This window comes from Staurois parvus, unplaced genomic scaffold, assembly GCF_062004578.1.
Source record: "Staurois parvus isolate SC_StPar_1 unplaced genomic scaffold, SC_StPar_1.0 ptg001919l, whole genome shotgun sequence".
Lineage (NCBI taxonomy): Eukaryota > Metazoa > Chordata > Amphibia > Anura > Ranidae > Staurois > Staurois parvus.
Window position 1 is genome coordinate 394,875 of NW_028319715.1, and position 27,811 is coordinate 422,685.

General features: G+C 46.7%; 1 protein-coding gene across 1 annotated transcript in view; it reads right to left on the minus strand.

Annotated features, from left to right (window-relative positions):
• The window catches only part of LOC149433273 (serine protease inhibitor A6-like), a 110,734-nt gene extending 85,788 nt beyond the window's left edge, over window positions 1–24,946 (minus strand). Inside the window, exons 1-4 of the mRNA XM_089664477.1 lie at window positions 24,810–24,946; window positions 22,765–23,384; window positions 3,333–3,600; window positions 177–327 (exon numbers count right to left, since the gene is read on the minus strand). Of these exons, the coding sequence (XP_089520603.1) occupies window positions 177–327; window positions 3,333–3,600; window positions 22,765–23,384; window positions 24,810–24,946 (1,176 nt within the window). The remainder of the gene's footprint in view (window positions 1–176; window positions 328–3,332; window positions 3,601–22,764; window positions 23,385–24,809) is intronic.
• Window positions 24,947–27,811: the final 2,865 nt, after the last annotated feature.

Consider the following 27,811-nt stretch of genomic DNA (forward strand, 5'->3'; position numbering starts at 1 on the left):
TATTCCTCCCACTGACCACAATCCGGCCCCCCTGAAGCCTGAAGTCCAGTAAACTGGCCCTTTGAATGACAAGTCTGGAGCCCCCCCCCCCCCCCCCCCCCGCTCTATAGGGATGGCGCCTGTTATAGGATTACCATACTTCATCCACATATTAAATATAAAAGGAAGATACTCACTGAGGAAACTCTGAACTTCTCTTTCTTTGAGATCCCGGAGAAGTCGGCGCTGTTCTCATCGAACATAATCCCGAAGCCCATGTGTCGCAATGCGCGATCCACCCTCACCTGGGTGTTGAAGGTCATTTTGGGTAAGAAGAGCTCCACCAAACTGTGAAGGAAAACACACATCGGTGTCTGTATCAGCGACACCAACCATCCCCCGCTCTCCCAATGAGGCAAAAAAAGTGTTTCAAAGCTACAGCGACCCCATCAGCCAATCAGAATGAGCCGATCTGACCCCATCAGCCAATCAGAATGAGCCGATCTGACCCCATCAGCCAATCAGAATGAGCCGATCTGACCCCATCAGCCAATCAGAATGAGCCGATCTGACCCCATCAGCCAATCAGAATGAGCCGATCTGATCTGATTCTAAGGTTTAAAGTTGAATTGAAGGAAACCAGAGATACGGCGCCCTGAAGAAGTCTTCCTCTTCCTTGACATTTTCCACATTTTGTCATGTTACAAGCAAAAACGTCAATGCATTTTATTGGGATTTTATGTGATAGACCGACACAGAGTGGCACATCATTGTGAAGTGGAAGGAAAACCTAACCCTGCTTTAAACTTCTCCACAACTTTATCCCTGACCTGTCTGGTGTGTTCTTTGGCCTTCATAATGCTGTTCCTTCACTAATGTTCTCTAACAAACCTCTGAGGGCTTCACAGAACAGCTGTATTTATACTGAGATCACATGACACACAGGGGGACTCTATGTACTAATAGGGAAATTCTGAAGGCAATCGGTTCCACTAGATTCTAGTTAGGGGTATCAGAGTATAGGGGCTTTCTTTCAACGATGGCTTTCTTCCATAAAGGCCAGATTTGTGGAGCGCACGACTAATAGTTGTCCTGAGGACAGATTCTCCCCCCTGAGCTGTGATCTCTGCAGCTCCTCCGGAGTTCCCATGGGCCTCTTGGCTGCTTCTCTGATGAACGCTCTCCTTGCCCGGCCGGTCAGTTTAGGTGGACGGCCATGTCTTGGTAGGTTGGCAGTTGTGCCGTACTCCTTCCATTTTCAGATGATGGATTGAACACAGTGCTCCGTGAGATGCTCAAAGTTTGGGAATTTTTTTAATAACCAAACCCTGCTTTCGACTTCTCCACAACTTTATCCCTGACCTGTCTGGTGTGTTCCTTGGCCTTCGTGATGCTGTTTGTTCACTGATGTTCTCTAACAAACCTCTGAGGGCTTCACAGAACAGCTGGATTTATACTGAGATCACATGACACACAGGGGGACTCTGTTTATTAGGTGAATTCTGAAGGCAATTGGTTCCACTAGATTTTAGTTAGGGGTATCAGAGTAAATGGAGCTGAATACAAATGCCGCCACACTTTTCACAGATTTATTGGTCACAAATGTTGGAAACAATTTCTCATTTTCCTTCCACTTCACAATTATGTGCCACTTTGTGTCGGCCCATCCCATCCCATCCCGATAGATACATTGTAACATGACAACATCCGGGGGGTCCGGGGAGAGCGGATACAGTGAATGCGGGGTCCGGGGAGAGCGGATATAGTGAATGCGGGGTCCGGGGAGAGTGGATATAGTGAATGCGGGGTCCGGGGAGAGCGGATATAGTGAATGCGGGGTCCGGGGAGAGCGGATATAGTGAAAGCGGGGTCCAGGGAGAGCGGATATAGTGAATGCTGGGTCCGGGGAGAGCGGGTATAGTGAATGCGGGGTCCCGGGAGAGCGGATATAGTGAATGCGGGGTCTGGGGAGAGCGGATATAGTGAATGCGGGGTCCGGGGAGAGCGTATATAGTGAATGCAGAGTCCGGGGAGCGCGGATATAGTGAATGCGGGGTCCGGGGAGAACGGATATAGTGAATGCGAGGTCTGGGGAGAGCGGATATAGTGAATGCGGGGTCCGGGGAGAGGGGATATAGTGAATGCGGGGTCCAAGGAGAACGGATATAGTTAATGCGGGGTCCGGGGAGAGCGGATATAGTGAATGTGGGGTCCGGGGAGAGCGGATATAGTGAATGCGGGGTCCGGGGAGAGCGGATATAGGGAATGCAGGGTCCGGGGAGAGCGGATACAGTGAATGCAGGGTCCGGGGAGAGCGGATATAGTGATTGTGGGGTCCGGGGAGAGCGGATATAGTGAATGCGGGGTCCGGGGAGAGCGGATATAGTGAATGCGGGGTCCGGGGAGAGCGGATATAGTGAAAGCGGGGTCCAGGGAGAGCGGATATAGTGAATGCGGGGTCCGGGGAGAGTGGGTATAGTGAATGCGGGGTCCCGGGAGAGCGGATATAGTGAATGCGGGGTCTGGGGAGAGCGGATATAGTGAATGCGGGGTCCGGGGAGAGCGTATATAGTGAATGCAGAGTCCGGGGAGCGCGGATATAGTGAATGCGGGGTCCGGGGAGAGCGGATATAGTGAATGCGGGGTCCGGGGAGAGCGGATATAGTGAATGCGGGGTCCGGGGAGAACGGATATAGTGAATGCGAGGTCTGGGGAGAGCGGATATAGTGAATGCGGGGTCCGGGGAGAGGGGATATAGTGAATGCGGGGTCCAAGGAGAACGGATATAGTTAATGCGGGGTCCGGGGAGAGCGGATATAGTGAATGCGGGGTCTGGGGAGAGCGGATATAGTGAATGCGGGGTCCGGGGAGAGCGGATATAGGGAATGCAGGGTCCGGGGAGAGCGGATACAGTGAATGCAGGGTCCGGGGAGAGCGGATATAGTGAATGCGGGGTCCGGGGAGAGCGGATATAGTGATTGTGGGGTCCGGGGAGAGCGGATATAGTGAATGCGGGGTCCGGGGAGAGCGGATATAGTGATTGTGGGGTCTGGGGAGAGCGGATATAGTGAATGCGGGATCCGGGGAGAGCGGATGTAGTGAATGCGGGGTCCGGGGAGAGCGGATATAGTGAATGCGGGGTCCAGGGTTTGTTCCATACAAATCAGTTGCTGTCCTGCCCCCTACAGCCCATAATGGGTATACCCCGTCACCATCCTGCTGGCGTTGTCAGTTGATCCTGCGTTCACCCAGCAGACATCACGCTGCACGTTGCACTTTGTACGATCATTTGGCTGATCCCTCTAACAACATTCAAACTGCTGAGTTCTGTTGTAAACAACTGTCATACATACCTGGTACTCAAGGAGCTCAAGTATTTTTGAATCAGCTGGGGGGTCAGTAATTGTTCCACGCGGAGCAGGTTACCCAGTCTCGGTACGATGAGGAGAAGGGCGGTGTCATCGGCGTACGGCATCTCCAGCACATTGACATCCAGCTTTCTGTCCTTGTACGTCTTATAGAGTCCCCTCCGGCGCATCGTTGGCATTAGGATTGGTGGAAATCGACTCCCAAATTCTCTTTCCTCTGTATTTTGTTTGTCAAACTGTTCTTTCCATTTCCCTGGAGGAACAGAAAAAAAATGTTTCCTTTAATGGTAAACTATAGTGGTTTGGGATCGTTGTATTCTATAGACATGCGCAGTTCGGTTTGATCCGAATAGAAATATGGACAAAATTGTCATTATTCCGGGATTGAAAAGTATCTGAATTTCCAAACTACAAAAGTGGCAAATTATAAAAAATCAGAAATAACAAAAAGGAAGTTTTGTCAAACATTTTAATTGAATTCCAAAAGAATTCAGATTTGATTTAAAAAAGAATTTGAAATCAAATTCGGAAAAACAAATTTGAACTATAAACATATTGCAGACTATTGCTGATTTCCCTCAAGACTGTGTTAGTGTTAGAATATATCCATCTTCCGAAATTCCGAATAGAATAGAATAAAATAGAAATAATGTAACCGGCATTTAAAATTAGATTTTTAAATAGAATAGAATAAAAAAATAAAAGAATATAGCTATCTTCCGAAATTCGAATTTCGAAAAGAACAGAATAAAAACAGAATAGAATTGAAAATAAAATAAAAGAATAGAAAATAAAGGAATAGATAGAATAGAAAATAATAGCACAGAAGAAAATAGAATAGAATGGAATAAAATAGAAAGAATATACTTTGTTATAATATGTCTCGAACCCTTCTGGAGCATCCTAGGAGTTACTCTCCAAGTCTTCCCTTACCTACTCCCCACTTCTACTCAACCCCCCCCCTTCTCCCCTTACCCCTTCACACTTGTTTTTCTCTTCTCTTTTCCTGGCCCCCCCCCCCCAATTTTGGAGAGAGCACCCCCGGAACCAGATTGTACTATGCCTATATATGAGTATATAAGTCTACATACAGTTTTGTCCTCCTTCTACCATCCAAGCTGCTGCATTTTATATTTTTGTGCTTTTCTCCCCACCTTTACATGGACATCATACCTGTTTCTACTAATTGTCCCGTTCAAATGTCTATGGCTTGTCCCATGTCTATGTTTCCATCCCCTTTATAATTAATAAAATATTTGAACAAGAAAATAGAAAGAATATAACCGTCATTTGAAATTTGAATTTTAAATAGAATAGAATAAAAAAAAATGAAAGAATATAGCCGTCTTCCAAGATTCGAACTTCCAAAAGAATAGGATTTAATACAATAGAATAGAAAGGAACAAAATAAAACAGAATATAATAAAATAGAATAGAAAAGAACAAAATAAAGCAGAATATAATAAAATAGAATAGAATATAAAGGAACAGAACAGAAAATAAAAGAATAGAACAGATTAGAATAGAATCAAATAAAATAGAAATAATAATATAGCCATTTTCTAAAATTCGAATTTCGAAAAGAATTGAACAAAACATAATGTAATAGCGTAGAAAAGAATAAAATACATTAGAATACAATAGAATAGAATAAAAACCAAAAGTGTGCTAGGGCCCATTTACACTTCTACATTGCAGTAATGTGTGGCCGGACCACCAGGAAAAAAAAAAAAAAACAGAAATAAAGAATAGAAAGAAAAATAAGGAGAATACAATTATGAAAAAACACATCATATATATATATACAGTTGTGCTCAAAAGTTTTCCTCCCCCGGCAGAAATTGTGAAATTTTGGCTTTGATATTGAAAATCTGACGGATCTGCCAATAAATGCTCTTTTATTGAAGGATGATGATCATATGAAGCCATTTATTATCAGATGGTTGTTTGGCTCCTTTTTAACCACTTCCAGTCCGGACACTTCCCCCCCTTCCTGACCAGGGCAATTTTCAGCTTTTAGCGCTATCACACTTTGAATGACAATTGCGCGGTCATGCAACACTGTACCCAAATGAATTTTTTACCATCTTTTTGAGACAGATAAAGCTTTATTTTGGTGGTATTTATTCACCACTGAGATTTGTATTTTTTTTGCTATGTAAATGAAATGTCTAAAAATTTTGAAAAAAAGTGGGTTTTTTTATAAAATTTTGCAAATAAATAATATTTCATCATAAATCTTTGCCAAAATTTATTCCGTTATCTTTTTAGTAAAAAAAAAAAAATCCAAATTAGTTTATAAGCAAAAATTATAATTTTTAAACATTTTTTTTTACATTTTTATTTTATTTTTTTATATTATTTTTTATTTATTTTTATTTTTTTTACATACTGTCACCCTAGCAGTACAGTGTCACCATGGTGACACTGTACTACTTGTCGGAGGTGATGAAGATTTTTTTTTTTTTTTTTACACTGATTGCTTTTACACCCATATAGGATGTAAAAGCATTCATTTCTCTTTCTCTCTGTGTGCATTCTTGCACTCATAGTGAGCTGTGATTGGTCACAGCTTGTCACATGGTACAAGGCTGTTGTGAATAGCCTTGTACCATGTGACCTCTGTGATCATTCACAGATTTCACACGTAGTAAGCAATGATGTCACAAGTGACATCTTGCTTACTACTTTGCATGTGATCACTGATTGGCCAATCAGTGATCACATGATCGGGACCTCGTACAGAGGTCCCGTCCGACGATCGGTGTTTCACTGTGTCCGGAGGACACAGCGGGCACCGGATCGCGGTGCTGCGCGCTCCCAGGGAGCGCACACAAGCAGGGTGCGGGGAGGCCGTTTATAGACGGCCACCCGACCCTGCACTGCCACCGTCCGCCCGTTTATATACAACGGCCGGACGGAAAGTGGTTAAATCCTAATGATAACAGAAATCACCCAAATGGCCTGGATCTGAAGTCTCCACCCCTGCATCAGAAGTCTCCGCCCCCTGGAATGTTTGGCTTTGTGTCCCCTTGTGTGTCTGTACCAAGGCCAAACATTCCAGGGGGCAGAGACTTCTGATCCAGGGGGCGGAGACTTCTGATTTGGGCCATTTGGGTGATTTCTGTTATCAATATGATTTAAAAAGGAGCCAAACAACCATCTGATAATAAATGGCTTCATATGATCGTCATCCTTCAATAAAAGATCATTTATTGGCAGATCCATCAGATTTTCAATATCAATGCCAAAATTTCACTATTTCTGCCGGGGTATGTAAACTTTTGAGCACAACTGTGTGTGTATATGTATGTATATATATATATATATATATGTGATGGGAGTCACTTTGGGAGGGGCGCCCATGGAACACAGCTCACTTTGGATGGGTGGGGAGACCCCCTGCCTCAGCTCCCCATATCCCTCTTATGTGTACTTGGTGTCATTTTGGACTCCAACCTATCCTTCCAGCCCCAAGTCCACTCTTTAACAAACTCGTGCCGCCTCCACCTCCGCAACATGCAGACTCCACCTCCGCAACATGCAGACTCCACCTCCGCAACATGCAGACTCCACCTCCGCAACATCGCCAAAATCCGCACGTTCCTAACTCCAGAAACCACTAAAAAGCTCATCCACTCCCTCATCATATCACGACTCGACTACTGCAACTCCCTCCTCACTGGCCTGCCTCGCCACAGGCTATCCCCGCTTCAGTCCATCCTGAATACGGCTGCCAGACTCATTCACCTTTCCAACCGCTCCGTTTCCGCCATCCCCCTCTGCCAATCCCTCCACTGGCCTCCACTCAGTGTCCTCCACCCCCCTCTGCCAATCCCTCCACTGGCCTCCACTCAGTGTCCTCCACCCCCCTCTGCCAATCCCTCCACTGGCCTCCACTCAGTGTCCTCCACCCCCCTATGCCAATCCCTCCACTGGCCTCCATTCAGTGTCCTCCACCCCTCTCTGCCAATCCCTCCACTGGCTTCCGATTGCACAACGGATCAAATTCAAAATCCTAACACTGACGTACAAAGCCGTCCACCATACTGCCCCGAACTACATCACTGACCTAATATCCAAGTACCACCCAACACGCACACTCCGCTCCTCACAAGACCTCCTTCTCTCTAGTTCCCTGGTCTCCTCCTCCCATGCCCGCCTCCAGGACTTCTCCAGGGTGTCACCCATCCTCTGGAACTCCCTGCCCCAACCCATCAGATTATCACCTACTCTCCTCTCCTTTAGGCGCACCCTGAAAACCCATCTCTTCAGGGAAGCCTACCCCACCCCCTGCTAACTTGCCGACCTCCTCCACTCTTCCTACCACCCCATCCCCCAAAGCTATCTCCTCCTGTGCCACCATCCCCTCCCTCCTAGATTGTAAGCTTGAAAGAGCAGGGCCCTTGATCCCCTCATGTATCACATTGTATTGTTATTGTTCTGTCACATGTTCTGTCCCCCTTTGTAATGTACAGCGCTGAGCCAACTATTGGCGCTTTATAAATACTGTATAATAATAATAATAATAATGTGTAAGTCCCCCTGTGCCTGTTAGGGGTGCAGGGTGAAATGTTCTGCTATTGAGTAGACATGTATAGGTGGGGTGTGGGGGTTGTTCATTGTTTAATGCCATGTGGTTGTCCCATTGTTCTATTGTGTGTCTTGCTTGGGAGCAAACTATTATGGGATGTATGTGTTTGTGTATTGGCTTGGTGGGGGGTGTCTGCTGTGTGTCTCTTGTTACTAAATGTATTGCCCCGCCCTGTGTATACATCTTGTATCTGTGTTAAAATAAAGCAGTCTATTTCCTGTATACAAACAGAAATCCTCCTGCGCAAAAAGGGAAAGGAAACCCTACTGAAAGCTGCCCGCACTTAGCCTGCTCCCCAAACAGTGTAATAATAAATAATAAGTAGTGCAGCGCTCAAACCTAAAACAAATACTACAAGTAATAATGCTTACATGCATTGGTGTTACAAAGTATGTCTAACATAAATCATTAAGTGAGATATCTTCGTTCAAAAGTGCCACTCAGTGTTATTCGTTCCTTCGTGCCCACATATTGTAATAATTATAGATAGAAACAATATAAATAAACTATCATAAATGAAACAGACTTTTCACAGTGCTCCAAATATAGTATGTGACCACACTTAGAAACATAAATTTTAAGCTCCACGCGTTACGTCACTATCACTCGTGACTTCCTCTGGGCATTACCCTAGACACATCGTTCCTCCCTTAAGTAACGGACCTCCTCTTGCTGCTAATTCACGGCCCGCCCCCTATTCACTGTCACGGAGCAGCCATTTTCCTGAAGCCCATCTCCATATAGAAAATGAAGACACCTCTTACAATCCAAGGGATAATACAGACGCCCTGCATTCTTTCCATCCCTAACATTAACCCCCCTGGCGGTATTCCCGAGTGTAGCTCGGGGTAACATTTCAGTACCAAAAGCGGTAACCCCGAGCTACACTCGGGAATACCATGCGGCACTGCTCCGGCATGAGTTCTTCACTTACCTTACCCTGCGCTCCCACGATGTGTCCCCTGCAGCGTCCCCGGCCATCTCCTCCGGCCGATGCCGGCATCCGGCTTCTGTGTCCTGTCCCTGTGACGTCGGGACGTACGTTTTTTTACATTTTACATAGTAAAACATTGCTGTCTCAACCAATTTCACATACATTTTGCCCCGAGTGCTTTGTCCTGCGCCCTGCCTGCATTTTGTCTGTTCTTTCTGCCTGGAAACTGAGAAACGTCCATGGCATCCAAAAAGTGTCCCTTTAGGTCAAAAGCGGTTTTAGACCGGCTAGAGAACAGCGATAGTAAATCAGAACCACTTGCAGAATTGAGTGATAATGATTCGTGGGGGAAATTCCTCATCAGACACTGAAAACGATTTTGCGACTTAGCTCAGCAATGTGCGCTATATTTCAAATTTCAGTGTTTTTGGTTTGATTATATTATTGAATTAAATTTTTTATTATTTTTATATTATTTTTATGATTATTTATTAAATTATAATTTATGATTTTGTATTTCAAATTTTATCATACCCGGGATGTTTACTAGACTCTTGTTCGGACAGATTTCAGTGAGTTTTTCCTAAAAATTACATCCTACAATAAAAAAAATACATATTTCCATGCAAAAAAATGGTACCGCTTTCAGCACCAAAAATCTGAAATAATCATACCGCCAGGGAGGTTAACACCCAGATCTTTTCATTCATAGTTTATTTTATTAAATGAAATTAAAAACATAAATTTTAAGCTCCATGATACATATACCCCAGGAATCTTTATTCCAATACCTCCTAATGGACAGACACTAAAGCCCCCAAAAATACTATTATAATCCTCACTGATACTCATATTAATTTAAAGATATTTATTTAGAAGTTTTATACATCATTAAAAGGTATTAAAAATATTTATTTATTCATACTGATTAGAGATGAGCGAAGTATTGAAAAATTTGATTCGACTGATTCGGCGAATTCGTGGACAATATTCGATTCGAGTCGAATATATTCGCTGTGAATTTAACTTAAAAAAGGGTGTTTCTAGGCTTCAGAGAGACTTAATATTAGTGCAGAACACTGTACCTTTAATTTAAATGCCCTTGGAGTCTGCTGGGGAAGAGAAATAATACTGTCACTCAGTATGACATGCAGATGAGTGCCGTCGATCTTAGAATCACCGCACATTTCACTCATTTGGCCAGTCACGGGGCCAAAACCAGTGTTTGGAGCCACAGTGTGGCGGTGGAGGCAGCAGCAATGGGAGGCCATACAGCAACCTATGACAAAATGGAAACCAGCAGGAGTGTGAGGAGACCTGAAAGTGGCACATGGCAGAGTGGGAGCAATGGGAGGCGGTACAGGGACCCATGACACACTGTGGGCCCAGCAGCAGCATGACCAGGCGGTACGGGGGCCCATGGCCGATTTGGGGCCTGGCGGCACCTATGGAAGGCCTGTAATCTGCCAGCAACCTATGACAAAATGGAAAACCGCAGGAGTGTGAGGAGACCTCAAAGTGGCACATGGCAGAGTGGGAGCAATGGGAGGCGGTACAGGGACCCAGGTCACACTGTGGGCCCAGCAGCAGCGTGACCAGGCGGTACGGGGGCCCATGGCAGATTTGGGGCCTGGCAGCACCTATTGGAGGCCTGTAACCTGCCAGCAACCTATGACAAAATGGAAAACCGCAGGAGTGTGAGGAGACCTCAAAGTGGCACATGGCAGAGTGGGAGCAATGGGAGGCGGTACAGGGACCCAGGTCACACTGTGGGACCAGCATCAGCGTGACCAGGCGGTACGGGGGCCCATGGCAGATTTGACCTCGTTCATCCCATAGTCCTGCCGACTCACGAATAGCGTGGCCTCCTCAAAGGGTCTGAGCAAGCGCAGGTGTCACGCATGAGCTGACAATGGCTGACATCTAAGTTACACAGGGAGTACCTTTATCCGCTTTTAACATCAGGAAATCTGTGATGGCCTTTCGCTGTTCGTAAAGGCGGTCTAACATATGTAGTGTTGAATTCCACCTTGTTGCAACGTCACAGCATGAGGAGTCGGTACGGGGGCCCATGGCAGATTACGTGCCTGGCAGCAGCAATGGGAGGCCCGTAATCTGCCAGCACCCTATGTCAAAAAATTGAACACACCAGCAGTCTGAGGAGACCTCAAAGTGGCACATGGCAGAGTGGAAGCAATGGGAGGCCGTACAGGGACCCAGGTCACACTGTGGGACCAGCAGCAGCGTGACCAGGCGGTACGGGGGCCATGGCCGATTTGGGGCCTGGCGGCACCTATGGAAGGCCTGTAATCTGCCAGCAACCTATGACAAAATGGAAAACCGCAGGAGTGTGAGGAGACCTCAAAGTGGCACATGGCAGAGTGGAAGCAATGGGAGGCCGTACAGGGACCCAGGTCACACTGTGGGATCAGCAGCAGCGTGACCAGGCGGAACGGGGGCCCATGGCCGATTTGGGGCCTGGCGGCACCTATGGAAGGCCTGTAATCTGCCAGCAACCTATGACAAAATGGAAAACCGCAGGAGTGTGAGGAGACCTCAAAGTGGCACATGGCAGAGTGGGAGCAATGGGAGGCCGTACAGGGACCCAGGTCGCACTATGGGCTCAGCAGCAGCGTGACCAGGCGGTACGGGGGCCCATGGCCGATTTGGGGCCTGGCGGCACCTATGGGAGGCCTTTAATCTGCCAGCAACCTATGACAAAATGGAAAACCGCAGGAGTGTGAGGAGACCTCAAAGTGGCACATGGTAGAGTGGGAGCAAGGGAGGCCGTACAGGGACCCAGGTCACACTGTGGGCCCAGCAGCAGCGTGACCAGGCGGTACGGGGGCCCATGGCCAATTTGGGGCCTGGCGGCACCTATGGGAGGCCCGTAATCTGCCAGCACCCTATGACAAAATGGAACCCTGGGCTGGGGCAGGCAGAACCGCCGTATCTTTATCACGGTTTTCCCAGGCCACCGAATGGCGACGCTGCATATGCTGACGCAACGCTGTAGTCCCAACATGGGCCCCCTGGCCACGCTTGACTTTCTGGCCACATAGTCGACATACGGCTACGTTTACTTCCTCGGGCGGCTTGACGAAAAACTTGCCACACCGCCGAGTAGGAAACTTTGCACCCGCTACTCCTCACTGGCTGACTGCTACTTCCTCCGTGCACACCGGCACCACTACTGGCCGTGGTGGTAGGCTGCAGTGGAGCTGCTGCTCTACTCCTTGGCCGTTTGCCTCCACTGACACTGCTGCGACCCTGCTGCCTCCTGGCAGCAGCAATGGGAGGCCGTACAGGGACCCAGGTCACACTGTGGGCTCAGCAGCAGCGTGACCAGGCGGTACGGGGGCCCATGGCCGATTTGGGGCCTGGCGGCACCTATGGGAGGCCTTTAATCTGCCAGCAACCTATGACAAAATGGAACCCTGGGCTGGGGCAGGCAGAACCGCCGCATCTTTATCACGGTTTTCCCAGGCCACCGAATGGCGACGCTGCATATGCTGACGCAACGCTGTAGTCCCAACATGGGCCCCCTGGCCACGCTTGACTTTCTGGCCACATAGTCGACATACGGCTACGTTTACTTCCTCGGGCGGCTTGACGAAAACTTGCCACACCGCCGAGTAGGAAACTTTGCACCCGCTACTCCTCACTGGCTGACTGCTACTTCCTCCGTGCACACCGGCACCACTACTGGCCGTGGTGGTAGGCTGCAGTGGAGCTGCTGCTCTACTCCGTGGCCGTTTGCCTCCACTGACACTGCTGCGACCCTGCTGCCTCCTAGCAGCAGCAATGGGAGGCCGTACAGGGACCCATGAGAGACAATGGACTTGGCAGCAGCATGAGGAGGCGGTATATAGGGGCCCATGGCAGATTAGGGGCCTGGCAGCAGCTATGGGAGGCCCGTAATCTGCCAGCACCCTATGTCAAAAAATTCAACACACCAGCAGTGTGAAGAGACCTGAAAGTGGCACATGGCAGAGTGTGGCGATGGAGACAGCAGCAATGGGAGGCCGTACAGGGACCCATGACAGACTCTGGACTTGGCAGCAGCATGAGGAGGCGGTATATAGGGGCCCATGGCAGATTAGGGGCCTGGCAGCAGCTATGGGAGGCCCGTAATCTGCCAGCACCCTATGTCAAAAAATTCAACACACCAGCAGTGTGAAGAGACCTGAAAGTGGCACATGGCAGAGTGTGGCGATGGAGACAGCAGCAATGGGAGGCCGTACAGGGACCCATGAGAGACTCTGGACTTGGCAGCAGCATGAGGAGGCGGTATATAGGGGCCCATGGCAGATTAGGGGCCTGGCAGCAGCTATGTGAGGCCCGTAATCTGCCAGCACCCTATGTCAAAAAATTCAACACACCAGCAGTGTGAAGAGACCTGAAAGTGGCACATGGCAGAGTGTGGCGATGGAGACAGCAGCAATGGGAGGCCGTACAGGGACCCATGAGAGACTCTGGACTTGGCAGCAGCATGAGGAGGCGGTATATAGGGGCCCATGGCAGATTAGGGGCCTGGCAGCAGCTATGGGAGGCCCGTAATCTGCCAGCACCCTATGTCAAAAAATTCAACACACCAGCAGTGTGAAGAGACCTGAAAGTGGCACATGGCAGAGTGTGGCGATGGAGACAGCAGCAATGGGAGGCCGTACAGGGACCCATGACAGACTCTGGACTTGGCAGTAGCATGAGGAGGCGGTATAGGGGCCCATGGCAGATTAGGGGCCTGGCAGCAGCTATGGGAGGCCCGTAATCTGCCAGCACCCTATGTCAAAAAATTCAACACACCAGCAGTGTGAGGAGACCTGAAAGTGGCACATGGCATGAGAGACTGTGGACCTGGCAGCAGCATGAGGAGGCGGTACAGGGGCCCATGGCAGATTAGGGGCCTGGCAGCAGCTACGGGAGGCCCGTAATCTGCCAGCACCCTATGTCAAAAAATTCAACACACCAGCAGTGTGAAGAGACCTGAATGTGGCACATGGCAGAGTGTGGCGATGGAGACAGCAGCAATGGGAGGCCCGTAATCTGCCAGCACCCTATGACAAAAAATGGAACACACCAGCAGTGTGTGAGGAGACCTGAAAGTGGCACATGTTTGGGGCATGATTCATGGCGGATTTAGTCAGTTGTATCAGGAACTGGTGGTTTGAAATCCAGACTAATCCACGCCTGATTCATTTTCACAAACGTGAGTCTCTCCACACTTTGGGTGGACAGTCGTGTCCTCCGCGGAGTTACAATACCTCCTGCCGCACTAAACACGCGCTCCGATGCCACGCTACTGGCCGGGCATGACAGCCTTTCAAGGGCAAATTCAGCTAGTTGGGGCCAAAGGTCAAGTTTCGTTGCCCAGTAGTCAAGGGGATTGTCTACCTCGGTTGGCAGGGTGCTGTCCAAGTAGGCCCAAGCCTGTTGTTTGAGCTCCTGCTCCAGGTCCACCTGATGCTGCTGCTGCTGCTGCGGCTGGTTAGTAGTTTCCTCACTGCGCTGGTGAAGAAAGCTACTCATCATCGACTGCAGACTGAGGCAGCCGCTGCTGGTGGAGCTGCCACTGCTCCTACCACCCCACCCCTCCCCTGCTGCCATGGCAGCGGAACGCGAGCGCACAGGGCCCACAGTGTCTGAGGATGGACGTTGGCGCACAAAGGCAGAGACCAACTGACTACATAGGTGGTTTTTATAGTACGTAATTTTGGCCTCCCTCTCAGCAGGTGTGAAAAAGGCCACCATTTTGGAACGATAGCGAGGGTCCAACAAGGTGGACAGCCAAAAGTCATCCCTCTGTCTGATGGTTATTATTCGGCTGTCGCTACGCAAGCAACCGAGCATGCTATGGGCCATTTGTGCCAAGGAATGCGAGGGACTCCCTGCCTCCATCTCCACAGCATACTGCCACGGTGCGTCTGGGTCCTCTGTCTCCTCCTCCTCCTCCTCTCCCAGATGCTCCTGCTCCTCCACTCCTGTCCGCTGAGTGGAAAAACCACCCATTTCACTCAATAATTCCTGAGCACAAATGTCCTCCTCTACCTCCTCCTCTTCTTCCTGTCCTGCCCCCACAGGGGTCATGTGGCGTTGAGATCTGTGCGCCACGTCTACCGCACCCTGACCAGCCATTGTTAACAGCATTTGTTCCAGGACGTGCAACAGAGGAATGACGTCGTTCATCCCATAGTCCTGCCGACTCACGAATAGCGTGGCCTCCTCAAAGGGCCTGAGCAAGCGGCAGGTGTCACGCATGAGCTGCCAATGGCTGACATCGAAGTTACACAGGGGAGTACCTTTATCCGCTTGTAACATCAGGAAATCGGTGATGGCCTTTCGCTGCTCGTAAAGGCGGTCTAACATGTGTAGGGTTGAATTCCACCTTGTTGCAACGTCGCAGATCAGGCGATGATGTGGAATTCCGTTCTGCCGCTGCAGCTCAATGAGGGTGTGCTTTGCGGTGTAGGAATGGCTGAAATGCATGCAAAGTTTACGTGACATTTTAAGGATGTCTTGCAGTGGGATGGTGGATTTTAGGAACCGCTTGACAACCAGATTGAACACGTGATCCATGCATGGCGCATGGCACAACCTTCCTTGACGCAGAGCAGACACCATGTTCTTTCCGTTGTCGGTCAACATGGTTCCGATTTTCAGTTTGCGCGGAGACAGCCATCTGTCGATTTCTCTGTTCATTACACTCAGAAGTTCCTCCCCTGTGTGACTACGTTCGCCAAGGCATACCAGGTGCAGCACAGCGTGACACCGTTGCGCCCTGCACATGTGATATGCCGGTCGGGTAATGGGACTTGGCACGGGGGTGGCGGCTGAGGACACGGCGGAAGAAGAGGTGGTAGAGGCGGACATGTTTGCTGGACCAAGGACGTGCAAACGTGGAGGCAAAAGCGTCGTGACCTGTCCAAGTTGCTGGTGCGGCTGTGCCGGCACCACGTTCACCCAGTGGGCCGTAAATGACATGTACTGTCCCTGACCGTAGTTACAGCTCCACACGTCGGCGCTGCCGTGCACTTTGCCAGAGACCGACATGCTCAAAGACTGGCCCACCATCTCTTCTACATGTGAATGCAGGGCTGGCACTGCCTTTTTGGTGAAGAAATGACGGCTTGGCACTCTCCACCGCGGCGCGGCACAAGCCATCATTTCTCGGAAAGGTGCTGAGTCCACCAGTTGGAAAGGGAGGGACTGCAGCACCAGCAACTTGGACAGGAGGACGTTCAGCTTTTGCACCGTCGGGTGCGTGCTCGCAAACTGTTGTCTCTTGGAAACGGATTCCAAGAAAGACTGCTGACGGAATCCGAGAAGAGGAGTAGCAGGAGAAGGAGCATCTGAACGAGCGGAAGATGCCAACGAGCGACAACTCTCCTTAGCAGAGGTGTTGGAGCCTTGACTGGCTGATAGAGGGCGATTGACGACGTCGGGTGACGGAGCAAGTAACGGAGCGGGTGATGGAGCGGGGGCTGGGGCAGGCAGAACCGCCGTATCTTTATCACGGTTTTCCCAGGCCACCGAATGGTGACGCTGCATATGCTGACGCAACGCTGTAGTCCCAACATGGGCCCCCTGGCCACGCTTACATTTCTGGCCACATAGTCGACATACGGCTACGTTTACTTCCTCGGGCGGCTTGAGGAAAAATTGCCACACCACCGAGTAGGAAACTTTGCCCCCGCTACTCCTCACTGGCTGACTGCTACTTCCTCCGTGTGCACCGGCACCACTACTGGCCGTGGTGGTAGGCTGCAGTGGAGCTGCTGCTGTACTCCGTGGCCGTTTGGCTCCACTGACACTGCTGCGACCCTGCTGCCTCCTGGGCAACCCACCGACTGTTTCGCTCGCTGCCAAGCTGGCACCCTCTTCTCCTGATGATGCGGAAGAAATTACCTGATGACGACGAGGCTGCCAAGTGCGATCAACCTCCTCATCATCAAGTAGGGTCTCCGCCTCACTACTAGCCCCCTCGCCTGCGTCTGGGTCAGGAGACAGACCTGTCTCTAGACCGGCTACCGAGCCACTCCCCTCGCCAGTACTTGTTCGCCTGGCTGCTGAAAAGGCGGATGTCTCCCCCCGTTCCTGACCGCCCTCTGTTAGCTCTTCCTCACTGTAGAGTGGGGCTGAGCCCACAGCATGCGATACTTCGCTTGGTGAGGGAACAGCAAAGGACAGGGGCAGGTAGAGGACACGTGATTTCAGTGGGCTTGCTCACGGGCCATGCCAACTAACGGTTGTGTCTGACGTACCCACCGACCGTTGGCTGTAGGTGTCAGAGGTGACCTGGGAAGAGGAAGACGACCGAGCCAACCAATCGATGACGGCAGGGTTGTCGGTGGAGACACGACCGCTGGATGACACCGGGAGCACTGGCCTCTGGCTGCGAATAGTGCTGCCTCGACCCCTTCCTCTGCTGCCACGTCTGCTCGCTCCTAAAACATTGCCTCCTCTGCCACTCCTCTGCATGTTGTCTGACATACTCTTTAATTCAACGATTCTGTGTCCCTGAGTAACAATTCTGTGTCCCTGAGTAACAATTCTGTGTCTGTCCCTGAGTAACAATTTTGTGGCCCTAAGTAACGGTTCTGTGGCCCTCAGTAACAATTCTGTGTCCCTCAGTAACAATTCTGTGTCTGTCCCTGATTAACATTTATGTGGCCCTAAGTAACGGTTCTGTGGCCCTCAGTAACATTTCTGTGTCCCTGATTAACGTTTCTGTGGCACTAAGTAACGGTTCTGTGGCCCTCAGTAACAATTCTGTGTCCCTCAAGAAACAATTCTGTGTCTGTCCCTGAGTAACAATTCTGTGGCCCTAAGTAATGGTTCTGTGGCCCTCAGTAACAATTCTGTGTCCCTGATTAACGTTTATGTGGCCCTAAATAACGGTTCTGTTGCCCTCAGTAACAATTCTGTGTCCCTGAGTAACAATTCTGTGGCCCTAAGTAACGGTTCTGTGGCCCTCAGTAACAATTCTGTGTCCCTGAGTAACAATTCTGTGGCCCTAAGTAACGGTTCTGTGGCCCTCAGTAACAATTCTGTGTCCCTGATTAACGTTTATGTGGCCCTAAGTAACGGTTCTGTGGCCCTCAGTAACAATTCTGTGTCCCTCAGTAACAATTCTGTGTCTGTCCCTGAGTAACAATTCTGTGGCCCTAAGTAACGGTTCTGTGGCCCTCAGTAACAATTTCTGTGTCCCTGATTAACGTTTATGTGGCCCTAAGTAACGGTTCTGTGGCCCTCAGTAACAATTCTGTGTCCCTGAGTAACGGTTCTGTGTCTGTCCGAGTAACAATTCTGTGGCCCTAAGTAACTGTTCTGTGGCCCTCAGTAACAATCCTGTGTCCCTGAGTAACAATTATGTGGCCCTAAGTAACGGTTCTGTGGCCCTCAGTAACAATTCTGTGTCCCTCAAGAAACAATTCTGTGTCTGTCCCTGAGTAACAATTCTGTGGCCCTAAGTAACGGTTCTGTGGCCCTCAGTAACAATTCTGTGTCCCTGATTAACGTTTATGTGGCCCTAAGTAACGGTTCTGTGGCCCTCAGTAACAATTCTGTGTCCCTGATTAATGTTTATGTGGCCCTAAGTAACGGTTCTGTGGCCCTCAGTAACAATTCTGTGTCCCTCAGTAACAATTCTGTGTCTGTCCCTGAGTAACAATTCTGTGGCCCTAAGTAACGGTTCTGTGGCCCTCAGTAACAATTCTGTGTCCCTGATTAACGTTTATGTGGCCCTAAGTAACGGTTCTGTGGCCCTCAGTAACAATTCTGTGTCCCTGAGTAACAATTATGTGTCTGTCCCTGAGTAACAATTCTGTGGCCCTAAGTAACGGTTCTGTGGCCCTCAGTAACAATTCTGTGTCCCTGAGTAACGTTTCTGTGGCCCTAAGTAACAGTTCTGTGGCCCTCAGTAACAATTCTGTGTCTGTCCCTGAGTAACAATTCTGTGGCCCTAAGTAACAATTCTCTGGCACTCAGTAACAATTCTGTCTGTCCCTGAGTAACAGTTCTGTGGCCCTAACTAACGTTTCTGTGGCCCTAAGTAACAGTTCTGTGGCCCCCAGTAACAATTCTGTGTCTGTCACTGAGTAACAATTCTGTGCCCCTAACTAACATTTCTGTGTCCCTAAGTAACAATTCTCTGGCACTCAGTAACAATTCTGTCTGTCCCTGAGTAACAATTCTGTGGCCCTAATAACGTTTCTGTGGCCCTAAGTAACAGTTCTGTGGCCCTCAGTAACAATTCTGTGTCTGTCCCTGAGTAACAATTCTGTGGCCCTAACTAACGTTTCTGTGGCCCTAAGTAACAGTTCTGTGGCCCTCAGTAACAATTCTGTGTCTGTCCCTGAGTAACAATTCTGTGGCCCTAACGTTTCTGTGGCCCTAAGTAACAATTCTCTGGCACTCAGTAACAATTCTGTCTGTCCCTGAGTAACAATTCTGTGGCCCTAATAACGTTTCTGTGGCCCTAAGTAACAGCTCTGTGGCCCTCAGTAACAATTCTGTGTCTGTCCCTGAGTAACAATTCTGTGGCCCTAACGTTTCTGTAGCCCTAAGTAACAATTCTCTGGCACTCAGTAACAATTCTGTCTGTCCCTGAGTAACAATTCTGTGGCCCTAATAACGTTTCTGTGGCCCTAAGTAACAGTTCTGTGGCCCTCAGTAACAATTCTGTGTCTGTCCCTGAGTAACAATTCTGTGGCCCTAAGTAACAATTCTCTGGCACTCAGTAACAATTCTGTCTGTCCCTGAGTAACAATTCTGTGGCCCTAATAACGTTTCTGTGGCCCTAAGTAACAGTTCTGTGGCCCTCAGTAACAATTCTGTGTCTGTCCCTGAGTAATAATTCTGTGGCCCTAATGTTTCTGTGGCCCTAAGTAACAATTCTCTGGCCCTCAGTAACAATTCTGTGTCTGTCCCTGAGTAACAATTCTGTGGCCCTAACGTTTCTGTGGCCCTAAGTAACAATTCTCTGGCACTCAGTAACAATTCTGTCTGTCCCTGAGTAACAATTCTGTGGCCCTAATAACGTTTCTGTGGCCCTAAGTAACAGTTCTGTGGCCCTCAGTAACAATTCTGTGTCTGTCCCTGAGTAACAATTCTGTGGCCCTAACGTTTCTGTGGCCCTAAGTAACAATTCTCTGGCACTCAGTAACAATTCTGTCTGTCCCTGAGTAACAATTCTGTGGCCCTAATAACGTTTCTGTGGCCCTAAGTAACAGTTCTGTGGCCCTCAGTAACAATTCTGTGTCTGTCCCTGAGTAACAATTCTGTGGCCCTAAGTAACAATTCTCTGGCACTCAGTAACAATTCTGTCTGTCCCTGAGTAACAATTCTGTGGCCCTAATAATGTTTCTGTGGCCCTAAATAACAATTCTCTGGCACTCAGTAACAATTCTGTCTGTCCCTGAGTAACAATTCCTTGGCCCTAATAACGTTTCTGTGGTCTTAAGTAACAGTTCTGTGGCCCTCAGTAACAATTCTGTGTCTGTCCCTGAGTAACAATTCTGTGGCCCTAATGTTTCTGTGGCCCTAAGTAACAATTCTCTGGCCCTCAGTAACAATTCTGTGTCTGTCCCTGTGTAACAATTCTGTGGCCCTAACGTTTCTGTTGCGCTAAGTAACAATTCTCTGGCACTCAGTAACAATTCTGTCTGTCCCTGAGTAACAATTCTGTGGCCCTAATAACGTTTCTGTGGCCCTAAGTAACAGTTCTGTGGCCCTCAGTAACAATTCTGTGTCTGTCCCTGAGTAACAATTCTGTGGCCCTAAGTAACAATTCTCTGGCACTCAGTAACAATTCTGTCTGTCCCTGAGTAACAATTCTGTGGCCCTAATAACGTTTCTGTGGACCTAAGTAACAGTTCTGTGGCCCTCAGTAACAATTCTGTGTCTGTCCTTGAGTAACAATTCTGTGGCCCTAACTAACGTTTCTGTGGCCCTAAGTAACAATTCTCTGGCACTCAGTAACAATTCTGTCTGTCCCTGAGTAACAATTCTGTGGCCCTAACTAGCGTTTCTTTGGCCCTAAGTAACGATTCTGTGGCCCTCATTAACAATTCTGTGTCCCTGAGTAATGCTTCTCTGTCCCTAAGTAACGTTTCTCTGTCCCCAAGTAACGTTTCTGTGGCCCTAACTCTGTCCCTAATACAGAGCGGTCTGCCTCTCTTGAATGACTGGAGGCAAATGAAGAATTCAAAAATGGCCGCTATTTATAGCTCGACCATTACACAGTGCTGGCTGGCTGGCTGCTGATTGGCTGATGCGATCACATGTCATTAAGGAATGCATTATGGGTCAGCGCGCCTTGTCTGCGCGCCTTCCCAGACATCCCCGCTCCGTCGCCGCACATGTCCGCCGCCATTTTAGGAAAAATTTTGATTTGTGCGTCCGAAGTAGGCTATTTTTCGGATTCGGCGCGAATCAAAATTTTTCCAATATTCGACTCGAATTCCACTTCGCCTACTTCGATTCGCTCATCTCTAATACTGATATAAAAAATTAATTTTTACTAAAAAAACTTTAATAAAAAACTAGTAAAACAAAATAGTTAAAAAATTAAAAAAGTGTCTGTCCATTAGGAGGTATTGGAATATAGATTCCTGGGGTATATGTATCGTGGAGCTTAAAATCTATGTTTTTAATTTCATTTAATAAAATAAACTATGAATGAAAAGATCTGGGTGTTAATGTTAGGGATGGAAAGAATGCAGGGCGTCTGTATTATCCCTTGGATTGTAAGAGGTGTCTTCATTTTCTATATGGAGATGGGCTTCAGGAAAATGGCCGCTCCGTGACAGTGAATAGGGGGCGGGCCGTGAATTAGCAGCAAGAGGATGTCCGTTACTTAAGGGAGGAACGATATGTCTAGGGTAATGCCCAGAGGAAGTTACGAGTGATAGTGACGTAACGCGTAGGCACACTAGCACGTACACTTCCAGTACGCGGTGACGCACGTCCGGTGCCAGCCGCCATCTTGGTATACCCAGGAAGTCCTTCGGATTACATGCAGCACACCCGCATACTGGCCAGGGATGAGGATGGACATATGTGAGTGGCTATGTTTATTTGAATAACACCATTAAAGTGTTGTTGGCTTTAATACTACACTTAGAGGAGTCTTTTGTGCTCACTGGGCTGGTGAGCAATTATTCCCTAGAGGCTTCTGATCTGTGGTAACGGATGTACCCTAAAGTGATCTACAACGTCGGGAGAAGTACCTGATACCAGGGATAAGGATCCTGAGTGATCCTGAAAGCGGTGTGGCCCTTAGGGGTCAGTATAAGGAGGTGAGGAGGCAATTTAGCCTTAGGAGGTGAAGAGTGGCACGGTTGTGGAACAAGATCACATTTGTTTGCACATTTTTTTTTACACATTGCATGGATTCTACCGGTTTATATGGAGATTTTACTTTGATTTGTTTGAATAATATACTAAGTGTGGTCACATACTATTTCCTGTATAGTCAGCGGTGGTGTCCGTAGATCTGTGCCATATACAGGGAGGGGGGGTTGTTCCCTTGAATGTATATGTCTTGTGTCTGTGTTAAAATAAAGCAGTCTATTTCCTGTATAGTCATCGGTGGTGTCAGTGGGCGGTGTTCAGACAGGGAAGCGGGAGTCTACCGGAAATACCCTAGTGCAGTCGGTCCGGTTCCGTTACAATATATATATATATATATATATATATATATATATATATATTGAAATATATTTTTAAATATATTGAATATGGCCAAAATTTTGGGAAGAATATTTTTTAAATATAGTTAAAATATATATATAAAATATATTTTTCTTCCATGTGGGTTGTATCTGTAGTTTCATAACCTCTGTGGTTCCAAAATCTACTTTCCGTAGTCAACAGTAAAATGGACTTACCTATAAAGACTGAATAATCTACGACAAACATCGATGGTTTCTTTTCCAAGTTGACGGTTATGTTCTGGATCTTATGGTCTGTTTTATCGCTCACAATCCTGTTGATTGTCTTCTCAGCATTCTGAGGGTCATTGTTTCTGAAGGTGTGAATGGAGGCGTTGTAGTACTTAGTCACACTACGTGTGTATGATGGTAACATATGGACTGACTCTTCTATGAAGATCTGATTATAAAGCTGGAATTCTACGTCTTTGCTGTCCTGGCTTATGGCTTCAAGGAACTTGCTATAGCTGTCATGCAGCTCCTTGTCTGTCTTGGTGTCATCCAGGCCCATGCCTTGAAGAATATACTTGCGAGTTTCTGATCGGGCGCCGAGGGCCAGAATGGAGAGGGTGGTGTAGATGCTGACCGGTGAAATGAATATGTTTAGTGGGGGCCTTTCTGAAAGTGGCCCTATCTTTCTATAAAGATTCAAAGCAAAGTCAATTTCTGCTTCAGATATCTCTGAATGATCCCCTTTAGAGTTTTGGCCGTAATCTCCATGTGGTTTCGCAAGGACCAACGAGACGAACAACTGGAGGAGAAGAAGAATCTTCATCTTTCTTTCACGTCTTTCACACCTGTGTAAAAATAAAGGTTTTTTTAGAGTCAGTACCAGAACATTTTGGATCTTATGCCAGTTATCCTGCATATCTCTTGTCATGAAAAGGTCCACCACCGACCATCTCAAGGGGTGCAAGGCCCAGGCTGAAAGATGCATTCTTGCTGCTGATAGCCTGGGCAATGTAGACTGATAGGGGCTCCCGGGGACCTCGGAAACATTTTTCTTTCCTATCCTATGCTTTGGAAAAGTCTATTTCCCATCCTCAGAGATTTCTGGTCAAATAAATCAGTCCACAGGTCAGTAAACCTTTAACCACTTCAAGGGGGCACTTCCAGCCCAATTTTCAGCTTTCAGCTGTCGCACTTTGAATGACAATTGCACGGTCGTGCAACAACGTACCCAAACTACATTTTTAGCATTTTTTGAGACGGATAAAGCTTTCTTTTGGTGGTATTTAATCACCTCGGGGCTTTTTTTTATTTTTTTGCTAAAAAAAGAAACAAAAGAAAAAAAAAGTTTTTCTTAGTTTCTGTTGCAAAAATGTTGCAAATAAGTAATTTTTCTTCTTCACTGATGTTCATTGATGAGGCTGCACTGATGAGCACTGATATGTGGCACTGATGGGAACTGATGAGGTGACACTGATGGGCACTGATGAGGTGACACTGATGGGCACTGATGAGGCTGCAAAGCTGAGGTACCATTTATAGGCACTGATGGGACAAGTGAGGAGGCACTGATAAGGCTGCGCTGATTTGTGTTACTGATGGGCACTGATAGGTGACACTATATATCTATTATCTATCTATTATCTATCTATTATCTATCTATCTATCTATTATCTATCTATCTATCTATTATCTATCTATCTATCTATCTATCTATCTATCTATTATCTATCTATTATCTATCTATCTATTATCTATCTATCTATCTATCTATCTATCTATCTATCTATTATCTATTATCTATCTATCTATCTATCTATCTATCTATCTATCTATCTATCTATCTATCTATCTATCTATCTATTATCTATCTATCTATCTATTATCTATCTATTATCTATCTATCTATTATCTATCTATCTATCTATCTATCTATCTATTATCTATCTATCTATCTATCTATCTATCTATCATCTATCTATCTATCTATCTATCTATCTATCTATCTATTATCTACCTATCTATTATCTATCTATCTATCTATCTATCTATCTATCTATCTATCTATCTATCTATCTATTATCTATCTATCTATTATCTATCTATCTATCTATCTATCTATTATCTATCTATCTATCTATCTATTATCTATCTATCTATTATCTATCTATCTATCTATCTATCTATCTATCTATCTATCTATTATCTATCTATCTATCTATCTGTTAATCTATGTAGAATGAAGTACAACCTACCGTTATAAGTGCGCTCACCTGTCCTCTGAACGGCACAAATCTCCGAGAGTCTGACACTTATATTGCTCATGAAAAGGTTTGCTAATCAGATCCACTGCGAGGTCACAATGACCCGACCCAACAAATATGACGAAATTCTGGATGGAGTTAAACATTGCACAAAAGAGCGAACAACTGATGAGGGGAACTCTGCACTGGCCAGTAACTTCCCAATATACAATGTATCAGTGTAAGAATGCTATATATCAATGCAGTAATGTTATGCCCTGAGCTCAGAAATGGAAATTAATTGTAACATTTTACCATTTGTTTATGCATGTTCTCCCTGTGCCTGCGTGAGTTTCCTCCGGGTACTCCGGTTTCTTCCCACATCCCAGAGACATGCTGGGAGGTTAATTGGCTCCCGTCTAAATTGGCCCTAGTATGTATGAATGTGAGTTAGGGACCTTAGATTGTACGCTCCTCGGGGGCGGGGACTGATGGGAATGTACAATATATATGTAAAGCTCTGCGTAAATTGACAGCGCTATATAATCACATGAAATAAATATATAATGGTGTCAGTCCGCTGTAAAAGAACCTGTCAGGGAAGGTTTTCTCCATTCTAAATACCATTTTCTTTATGGGACAGGACTGGTGAGCCCCTGTGACCCCTCATGAACAATGATCATTCACAATCCTCACACATGTAGGTAAAACCAATATCTCCTAAAGGTTCGCTGTATAGGAGACATTCTGCGGAGCAGAAACCGGTGACATCCCTGGAGCATGCGCTCTGAAGGTACGGCATACCCGTGTCATTCCTCCAAAGCTGTGTGCCGTGGCTGAAACTCCCACGGAAGTGATGTCATCAGCTGCTCAGCCATTCAAGCAGCCGCAATCAGCAAACACGGATGGAAATCCGGGTGAAAATGGAACCTTTCTGCACCGGAGACGGCGTGCCGCTGGAGGGCATCTCTCTATGCTACGTCCTTCAGAATGTACTAGTATGTAATGCACCCGACCACATTATAATATTACCTTGCAGCAGGAAACTTGATTGTTTTTTAACGCGTTTACTACCACTTCATATGATAGTTACATAGTTAGTCTGGCTGAAAAAAGACAAAAGTCCATCCAGCTCAACTATTCAAAAAAAAAAAAGTTATAATCATATACCCACAGCTGATCCAGAGGAAGGCAAAAACCCAGCAAAGCACGATCCAATTTGCTCCTGCAGGGAAAACATTCCTTCCTGATCCCCGAGAGGCAATCGGATATTCCCTGGATCAACTTTCCCTATAAATGTTATATCTAGTAATATTCTGTGTATCCAAGAAAGGATCCAGGACTTTCCTACAGCAATCCACTGAGCTGGCCACAACCAACTCTGGAGGGAGTCTATTCCACATTCTCACAGCTCTTGCTGTGAAGAAACCTTTCTGTGTTTGGAGATTAAATCTCTTTTCCTCCAGATGTAAAGAGCGCCCCCTTGTCCTCTGTGATGACCTCAGGGGGAATAACTACACCGAGTTCACTATATGAACCACTGATGTATTATACATGGAGATCATATCCCCCCCTTATGTATTATACATGGAGATCATATCCCCTCTTATGTATTATACATGGAGATCATATCCCCCTTATGTATTACACATGGAGATCATATCCCCCCCTTATGTATTATACATGGAGATCATATCCCCCCTTATGTATTATACATGGAGATCATATCCCCCCTTATGTATTATACATGGAGATCATATCCCCCCTTATGTATTATACATGGAGATCATATCCCCCCTTATGTATTATACATGGAGATCATATCCCCCCTTATGTATTATACATGGAGATCATATCCCCCCTTATGTATTATACATGGAGATCATATCCCCCCTTATGTATTATACATGGAGATCATATCCCCCCTTATGTATTATACATGGAGATCATACCCCCCCTTATGTATTATACATGGATATCATATCCCCCCTTATGTATTATACATAGAGATCATACCCCCCCCCTTATGTATTATACATGGAGATCATATCCCCCCTTATGTATTATACATGGAGATCATATCCCCCCTTATGTATTATACATGGAGATCATATCCCCCTTATGTATTATACATGGAGATCATACCCCCCCTTATGTATTATACATGGAGATCATATCCCCCCTTATGTATTATACATGGAGATCATATCCCCCCTTATGTATTATACATAGAGATCATACCCCCCCCCTTATGTATTATACATGGAGATCATATCCCCCCTTATGTATTATACATGGAGATCATATCCCCCTTATGTATTATACATGGAGATAATATCCCCCCTTATGTATTATACATGGAGATCATATCCCCCTTATGGATTAAACATGGAGATCATATCCCCCCTTATGTATTATACATGGAGATCATATCCCTCCCCTTATGTATTATACATGGAGATCATATCCCCCCTTATGTATTATACATGAAGATCATATCCCCCCTTATGTATTATACATGGAGATCATATCCCCCCTTATGTATTATACATGGAGATCATATCCCCCCTTATGTATTATACATGGAGATCATATTCCCCCTTATGTATTATACATGGAGATCATATCCCCCCTTATGTATTATACGTGGAGATCATATCCCCCCTTATGTATTATACATGGAGATCATATCCCCCTTATGTATTATACATGGAGATCATATCCCCCCCTTATGTATTATACATGGAGATCATATCCCCCCTTATGTATTATACATGGAGATCATATCCCCCTTATGTATTATACATGGAGATCATATCCCCCCTTATTTATTATACATGGAGATCATATCCCCCCTTATTTATTATACATGGAGATCATATCCCCCCCTTATGTATTATACATGGAGATCATATCCCCCCCTTATGTATTATACATGGAGATCATATCCCCCTTATGTATTATACATGGAGATCATACCCCCCCTTATGTATTATACATGAAGATCATATCCCCCCTTATGTATTATACAT